The following is an 8844-nucleotide window of genomic DNA, read 5'->3' on the forward strand; positions in this document are numbered from 1 at the left end:
TAAATTCTTTGTTCAAGATTCCCAGAACGAAAAGTAACTCCAAACAAAGGACTATTTTATTACATTTGATAAAATACATGCAACTTTAAAAACAAAAGACACCATATTTAATGTAAATTCTAGCTGAACTACCCGTTAAATTCAACCAAAAAGTCCAAGATGTTTGCCATCATAATTAGTTTACATTGATTTTGAATTTCCAACCATTTCATTAAGACAAGAAACAAAAATTAAGATGCATCAATATTTGTAAAGAAGGAATTTATATTATTGTTTGCAAGCAACTTTTTATTCTACCTAGAAAAAAATTTAATATAAATGGGAAAATTCTAAGAATTGACAATAGTTTAGCAAAATGGATGATATACAAGACAAAATAACAAAACATATGCAACTGCACCTCTATAAAATAATAAAGACAAGATGTTTACCAGCAACAGATAATTGGTTGCTATAATACAAAAAAAATCACAAAACATTTAAAAATGACACAAGTTTAGAAAAGTAGGTAAATGCAAGAGGAAATAAAAACATTCTCATATATATTCTAATGCATCACATTAGCACAGATATATAGATACATTCTAACGTATATTTCTGTGATATAGATCCCCCTGAATTCATCTTTTTTAGTGTTATTATATCAATTAGAATGTATAATGCGGGCTGGGCATGGTGGCTCACTCCTGTAATCTCAGCACTTTGAAAGGCCAAGGTGGGCAAATCACCTTAAGTCAGGAATCGAGACCAGCCTGGCCAACATGGCGAAACCCCATCTCTACTAAAAATACAAAAATTACCTGGGTGTGGTGGCATGCACCTGTAATCCCAGTTACTCACGAGGCTGAGGCAGGAGAATCGCTTGAACCCAGGAGGCAGAGGTTGCAGTGAGCCGAGATAGTGCCACTGCACTCCCGCCTGGGAGACAGAGCGAGATTCCATTTCAAAAAAAAAAAAAAAGAAGTATAATGCAGAAAAACATATTCACTAAAAACATTCCAAATACTAATAATGATAAGAACATTGCAACACAAAATTTTAATGACACTTTTTTCAGATTTAAATAAAGGCAGACAGAATCTATATTTATGAATGAGAAGGCTTGATAATGTAGACATATCAACTTTTTTTCAAAATTAATCTACAGATTTAACACAATCCCAACCAAAACCATGCTATTTTAGAACTCAACACAGAATTCGAAGGGTAATCTGGAAGATAAATACATAAAAAGGGTTTTAAATTAATGAGAATAATAAAAGGAATATAGTTCTGTTATGTGTTAAATTTATTTTTAATAAATTTAACACATTTAAATTTAATAAATAAATTTAAATTTATTTTAAAAAACTTAATTTTTAAATTTGGTTTAATATTGACACAAAAATAACCAGAAAGAAATAGAAACAATAGAATCCCAGAAATGGAATTTTATCTATATGTGTATAAATTCACTATGTGACAAATGACTCGTAATAATCACTTGGTGAGAGCTGTAGAAGCCATTGTCTATTTGAAATCTATTTATTTACATAAGTCTCATTAACAGCAAAAGTAATTCCATGTAAATAAGTTGTGTCACAAAACCAAAAAGCCAACTATTAAAAATATAGGGAAGTAAATATTGATCAAAATTTGAGTAAAGAATAATATTTTGTAATTGTTTTTTGTTTGTATTGTGGAATGCTTTGAGAATTCGATGAAAAACAGATCCTCTCTCTAGAAAAGTATAAATATAGACTTACAAATTTAGGAAGTTCACAAACTTCCATGAGACCATCTATAAATTCTTGATTAAAGAGTCCTATTTTAAGCATAAAAGATAAAAAATTCATAAAGGGAAAATAGTATAATATTGCATATATGTATATATTTACAGTACATAAAACCAAACAAAAATTGGGGAAAATGTTATAAAATGATTTGATAACATTTAGTAGTCATTGAAAACATGTTTATAAAAATTTAAAATGTCTATAAGGAGTTTTCCAGTGAATTGGAAAGTTTATATGCATAATGTTAAGAAAAAGCACAGTTTGAAAGATCCTATTTTCATGAAACAGGAACTGTGTAAGAAGACTGCAAAGAAAAATGATAAAAATTAAATATTTTGAAATGTTAAATCTTTGCTAGGATTTTTATTTATAGCTATTTTTCTGCATTTTTGTTTTCTAAAAGTGTTATTGTTTTATTTTTCTTTTTATCAATTTCATGCATGATATATGTTTATTATAATGAATAAATGGCATAGTCATTCATTCTTCTCAGAGGCAGTGAGGAATGGAGCCTTGATCTTAGACTTAATACCATGAAATGAAGCAAAGGCAGAGATCTGGGAAAGATAATATTGATACCTAAATATTTAACAAGGTAAGATATTATTCATAGATAAAGGCAATATAAAGAATTCTCAGATATTCAAGAACTCCAGGCGTTTTGTCCAAGTACACTTTTTGATACAATTACTTGAAAATATTTTGCAACAATTCAAGAATAAACAAAGTAAGAGGGAAAAGAACCAAGTGTTACAGGGCCAAAAATGAGCCATAAAATTACTTAATTTTAAAAAGTCAAAATGTGTGCAATAAATGCTTGCTATATTTCCAAATTATTCCACAGAAAAATCTGGATGTGGTTGGAAGTTCACTGGTGATTTTCTCTCCTTACACCTTTTATTAATGAAATTGATTATTTGAAAATATAATTTTAAGTATATCTTTAACACTAGCTTCATAATCAGAAGAGGAAACAAATGATATTCCTAAAGGGTACTGACCTATGGGCTACAATTTGATGGAGGGAGTGCTGGAATTAAATGCAAAAGATTAAAATTTTTTCTACAGATTAGTCACCAGTGTTTTCAACGTATGATTCTTATCTAGACGACTCATTCAACCTATTTCCTCATATGTGAGTAACAATACCTGCATGGCGAAGATTAAATGAGATGGTTTGTTTCAGAAACAATTTGCCAACCACAGGCATTGTTTAAAAGAAAGGCATGGTCAGGGTTTCCATTATGGCTACTTATTCTCTTCTCAAAGGTTCCCAAGAACGGAGACGACACCTCTGCCCTCTAACTTTACCTGCTGAAAATCAGGTTCTTTATACTGTACATGTCTCATACTTTCTATCTATATTCCCCACCTCCCGGAATTTCAGGAAAATAAAGCTAGAAAATTTTCTCTTTAATTCTACTCAATATTCTACTAAAATTTTTTATCTTAGCATCTATTTTGGCCTGTCTGTTCTTATCTGAACTGTTTCCAAGTGTCTCAAGAGTGTAGAGAATGCATTATGTTAAAAATGACTGAGGATTGTGGGTGAGCCTTATTTCTGTACAGAAATTTTGACCCTCAGCTGAGCTAACCACAGTCTTATTCTGTTTCCCCTTAATCCACAGGCAGATGCTGAGAACAAAACATCTCATGATACGGATATTGGCCTGAGTATAGCCAATAGCTCAGGGTTTCAACTGTCTGAGTTCATTCTGATGGGGTTCCCAGGCATTCATGAGTGGCAGCACTGGCTCTCCCTGCCCTTAGCTCTTGGTGCCAATCTCCTCATCATTATCACCATTCAACATGAGACCATGCTACATGAACCCATGTACCATTTGCTGGGCATATTAGCAGTGGTGGACATTGGCCTGGCCACCACCATCATGCCCAAGATCCTGGCCATCTTCTGGTTTGATGCCAAGGCCATCAGCCTCCCTGAGTGTTTTGCTCAGATCTATGCCATCCACTCTTTCATGTGCATGGAGTCAGGCATCTTCCTCTGCATGGCAGTGGATAGATATATGGCCATTTGTTATCCTCTTCAGTACACTTCCATAGTTACTGAAGCTTTTGTCATCAAAGCCACACTGCCAGTAGTGCTCAAGAATGGCCTGTTGACCATCCCAGTGCCAGTATTGGCTGCCCAGTGACACTACTGCTCCAGGAATGAGATTGATCACTGCCTCTGCTCTAACTTGGGGGTCACAAGTCTGGCCTGTGATGACACCACTATTAACAGGTTTTACCAGCTGGCCTTGGTCTGGGTTGTGGTTGGGAGTGACATGGGTCTGGTCTTTGCTTCCTATTCTTTGATTATTCGCTCAGTGCTGAAGCTGAACTCTGCTAAAGCAACATCTAAGGCCCTGAATACCTGCAGCTCCCACCTTATCCTCATTCTCTTTTTCTACACAGCTATTATTGTAGTATCTGTCACCACCTGGCAGGAAGAAGGGCGCCCCTCATCCCTGTTCTCCTCAATGTGCTGCATATTGTCATCCCCTCAGCCCTTAACCCCATAGTGTATGCCCTTAGGACCCAGGAGCTGAGAGTGGGCTTCCAGAAGCTGCTTGGTTTGGGCGAGCATGTGTCCAGGAAGTGAGCTAACTTTAAATAGCAGAATATTATATGCAATGCTGAAGAAAGAGCATAGTCTTTGGAGTCCAACACACCTTGGTTAAAATTCCATCTCTCCCAATTGCTAGGAAGATTGATTCAACTTAATTCATCTCTTTTGTATAGAACATAGCATGTGCAAGGCATTGCTCTAAGCATTTCACATATATTAACTTTTTTAATCCTGTAACAACTCTACGAAGCAAGCACAATTGTTATTTATACACTTTGAGGATAGGGAAACTGAGTTGGGAAACTTGCCCAAGGTCACAGGGGAAGGAAGTTGCAGAGTAAGATTTGAACTGAAGCAATCAGCCTTCAGTGTCCCGTCTCTTAACTCTTTCTCTCTATTTAACCTCACTACTAATTTTTCTAAATGCAAATTAAGATAAACAAGGTGAAATTACATATTACTTCTTTTTAATAAAAGAAAATTCCATTTTAAAGTTGGCCAGTTTTTCTCTCTAATGGTAAAGAGAGTAGATTTTAAATCCTCTAGAAAGACTCGTTCTAGTGGACCTACTTATATAGATGTGAATCAAGAATTTGACAGGAATGATTTTGTGACTTCACAAACTCTTTACCAACTCTTGAGTTAATTTGCATTAGAGCTCTAAAAGGAATATCCCAACCACTTTTTTTAAACCCTCAACGCTACTTGAACTTCTCTAATGAATTAAGAAATCTCAATGGGGCCAGGCTCGGTGGCTCACGCCTGTAATCCCAACACTTTGGGAGGCCGAGGTGGGCAGATCACCTGAGATTGGGAGTTGGAGATCAGCCTGGCTAACGTGGTGAAACCCTGTCTCTACTAAATATACAAAATTAACTGGGCATGGTGGCGCATGCCTGTAGTCCCACCTACTCAGGAGGCTGAGGCAGGAGAATCGCTTGAACCCAGGAGGCCGAGGTTGCAATGAGCTGGGATCACACCACTGCACTCCAGCCTGGGTGACAGAGTGAGACTCTGTCTCAAAAAAAAAAAAAAAAAAAGAAATCTCAATGAAGTCTTGTAGTTCAATGAAAGTATAAAGGACACCAAAGGTCTCTAAAGAGGAACTTTTCTCATAAGAAAAATGATATATGTTTGGAGACAGAGAGAAGAGAAAGTTAGTAAAATTGTTTCTTATTTATTTAAATGCTAGAGTATGTAGCTCAGCAAGGGTGAAATATTGGCTGCAGGATGAGGTTGGAAGTCTATCCTGACCCAGTCACATGGCATTATGGCAGACTTTGTGAAGAGAAGCCTAACTTGTGTCAGTAAATTTGAAAGTCCATGTGTGAGAACCTTAAGCCATCACAACTCAGGCACTTAAATCATCTTCCCTTTGATAGAGTCAGATAGCGATAGCAAGGCATTATGGTATCTTTGGACAAAGCAGAATTGGACCCTGTGCTTTCACCTGTTTTTAACAGTGACCCCACATATCAAGAAGAGAAAGTAATTGCACTGTATCACTAAGGATCTTTACCTGCCCACATCCTTATAAATGTCTCATTATAAGTATGCCCTCCTCAAAGTATTCAAATTGGAATGGGTTGGCTAGGTGCAGTGGCTCAATCCTGTAACCCCAGCACTTTGGGAGCCCGAAGCAGGCAGATTTCCTGAGGTCAGGAGTTCAAGACCATCCTGGCCAACATGGCGAAACTCCTGTCTCTACTAAAAATACAAAAATAAGCTGGGTGTGGTAGTGCATGCCTGTAATCCCAGCTACTAGGGAAGCTGAGGCAGGAGAATTGCTTGACCCAGGGGGAGGAGGTTGCAGTGAGCTGAGATCGTGCCACTGCACTCCAGTCCAGGCGACAGAGGGAGACTCCATCTCAAAAAAAAATAATAATAAAATAAAAATAAAAAATAAAAACAATTGGGTTATCTGTTTTGTAATAAGACTAACATTCTGCTCATTCAATTTGGGAGTATGCAAGTCATTAGAAAGAGCAGTTTTGCTGGGCGCGGTGGCTCACGCCTGTAATCCTAGCACTTTGGGAGGCCGAGGCAGGTGGATTACCTGAGGTCAGTTCAAGACCAGCCTAGCCAACATGGTGAAACCTCGTGTCTACCAAAAATACAAAAATTAGCCGGGTGTGGTGGCAGGCACATGTAATCCCAGCTACTCTGGAGGGTAAGGCAGGAGAATGGCTTGAACCCGGGAGGCGGAGGTTGCATTGAGCCGAGATCGTGCCACTTTACTCCTCCAGCCTGGGCAAAAGAGCAAGACTCAAAGAAAGAAAGAAGGAAAGAAAAAGAAAGAAGGAAGGAAAGAGAAAAAAAGAAAGGGCAGTTTCAGCACAGTGATAGGACAGATTTTATATGGATGGCCATAGATTTTAAAGATAAAGAAGTGAAGGCAATATACAAGAATGTCTCTTACAAGAGGTTGGGTCAGTGAAAAGTAGACCTTAGGGATACAGGAGAGAGACTAAGAAGTGCCATCGAAAGACCTAAGATGTATATGGAATTGAGGTATTTTTTGAAACTGGCAGTCCTTGGAATCTTTGTATACTAAGGAGCATGATTCAGGAGAGAGGAAAAGACTGTTAATATAGGAGAGGGAATACAATCTCATCTGTTCTTTTATTTTGAACACACACATATGTTAGTTAACAACACTATTGATATATTAGTAAACAATTTAAGCCTAACTGAATTTTACATTTGCTTATGTTCAATTTCATCCACTAGAAATACTGACTGAATGCAGTGTCAAAAGACAAAATTACAATGAATTTAGGTTAAAAATACAATTGGCTTTGATTTATTATTCTAGAATCAGGTAACACCTCATTGTATAAAATAGAATGAGGGGTTCTGATTAGCTCAGCAGAGGAGGTTGGCTTTTTAGGCAGAAAAGAGCTGAAGAAAGTAGAAACAGAGAACAAAAAGCAGGTTGGACATTTCAAAGTTTCTTTCCTTGTGGAATTAAAACACAGGAGAATTCCATATTATGCTGACTCAGGTTGACTGAAATTTCTGTTATTTGATGGAAAACTGGCCCATTTCAAAGTTTAGTTTGATTATCTGGCACCTAGCACAAGTGACTCCATTCTGATTTGAGCTGGTCTGCTGGGGCCTAGTATAGAAGGCTAGTCCAAAACAATAGTATCCCATAAACTTTGTTTAACCATTCCCCCACTTTGGGTCATGCTCTCACCTAGGTTAGAGCATCAGTGCCACTCTTCATCACCATTGTTTTGAGTTTTCAGTCTCATCATGTTATTCATAGATTACAGTGTCCTTGTTATCATGCATCTTCTGGAGTTTGTCATGCCAGGCAGAGAGAGACCATTTAGCATTCAGCAGATGGCTGCATGTAGCTATTAAGATTTTTGAGAGTATACAGCACGCTAGGAAGATTACTACTACTACTATTGTGACTGACATGGTTTGGCTGTGTCCCCACCCAAAGCTCACCTTGAGTTGTAACAATCCCCACATGTCAAGGGCAGGGCCAGGTGGAAATAACTGAATCAGGGGGGCGGTTTCTCCTATTCTGTTCTCCTGGTAGTGAATAAGTCTCACAAGATCTAATGGTTTTATAAATGGGAGTTCCCCTGCACAAGCTCTCTTGCCTGTCACCATGTAAGACATGTTTTACTCTTCCTTCATCTTCTGCCATGATGGTGAGGCCTCCCCAATTATGTGGAATTGTGAGTCCATTAAACCACTTTCCTTTATAAATTACCCAGTCTCCGGTATGCGTTTATTAGCAGCATGAGAACAGGCTAATATGTTGACTCTAAAGAGGATAATACCAAAAGTTTGAGTATGCCCTTCGGCCAGAGTCCCCATGAACAAAGCCAACTAAAATTAAATAGATCAAAGAATGAGCTACATGAGGAATCTACCCACTTTAACCAAGTAGCCTACTCATTTATTTTTTGAAACTGAATCTCGAAAATACCAATGCATTTATCCATGTTTAATGAGAAGTGTTAGCAACTGCACAGACTCCTCCCTGTCCAGCTACTAAATAGCAATTCTGTTATCTAGTATCTGATAACTAAGTTAAATAAAAGCAAGGAGTGAGAACATGTGGGTCTAGAAGTCTGGCTCTATAAAATAGAACACTAGTGTAATTTGAACAAGCAGTTATATCAGGGCTGTTACTAGTTAGTCACTGGGTGGACTAGAGGATCTCTTAGGTCATGTAAAAAACTGGATTTGGCATGACATATCTGACATTTTGTCATGTCGCCTATAGAAGCTACTGATTGTGAAATTCTGTAATAACTACAGCATTATCCTACCAAGAGAAAGAGGTAGGCACAAGTGAGAAAAACGTAAGGGAGGTAAGGCCAAGTGCAGTGCCTCATACCTGCAATCCCAGAATTTTGGGAGGTTGAGGTGGGAAAGTCACTTGAGCCAGGGAGTTTGAGGTCAGTCTGAGCAACACAGCAAATCTCTATGAAAAATTTAAAAATTACCTGGGCATGGTGGTACACACCTGTA

General features: G+C 37.6%; 1 protein-coding gene across 1 annotated transcript; it reads left to right on the plus strand.

The window, feature by feature from the left end:
* The first annotated feature begins 1465 nt into the window (after positions 1–1465).
* On the plus strand, positions 1466–4380 carry LOC466410 (olfactory receptor 56B34-like). The gene is given in 3 exon segments (XM_063783584.1): positions 1466–1486; positions 3404–4211; positions 4214–4380. Coding segments are annotated over 3 exon segments (996 nt in total).
* Positions 4381–8844: the final 4464 nt, after the last annotated feature.

Source organism: Pan troglodytes, chromosome 9 (genome assembly GCF_028858775.2).
Source record: "Pan troglodytes isolate AG18354 chromosome 9, NHGRI_mPanTro3-v2.0_pri, whole genome shotgun sequence".
In the NCBI taxonomy this organism is placed as follows: Eukaryota; Metazoa; Chordata; class Mammalia; order Primates; family Hominidae; genus Pan; species Pan troglodytes.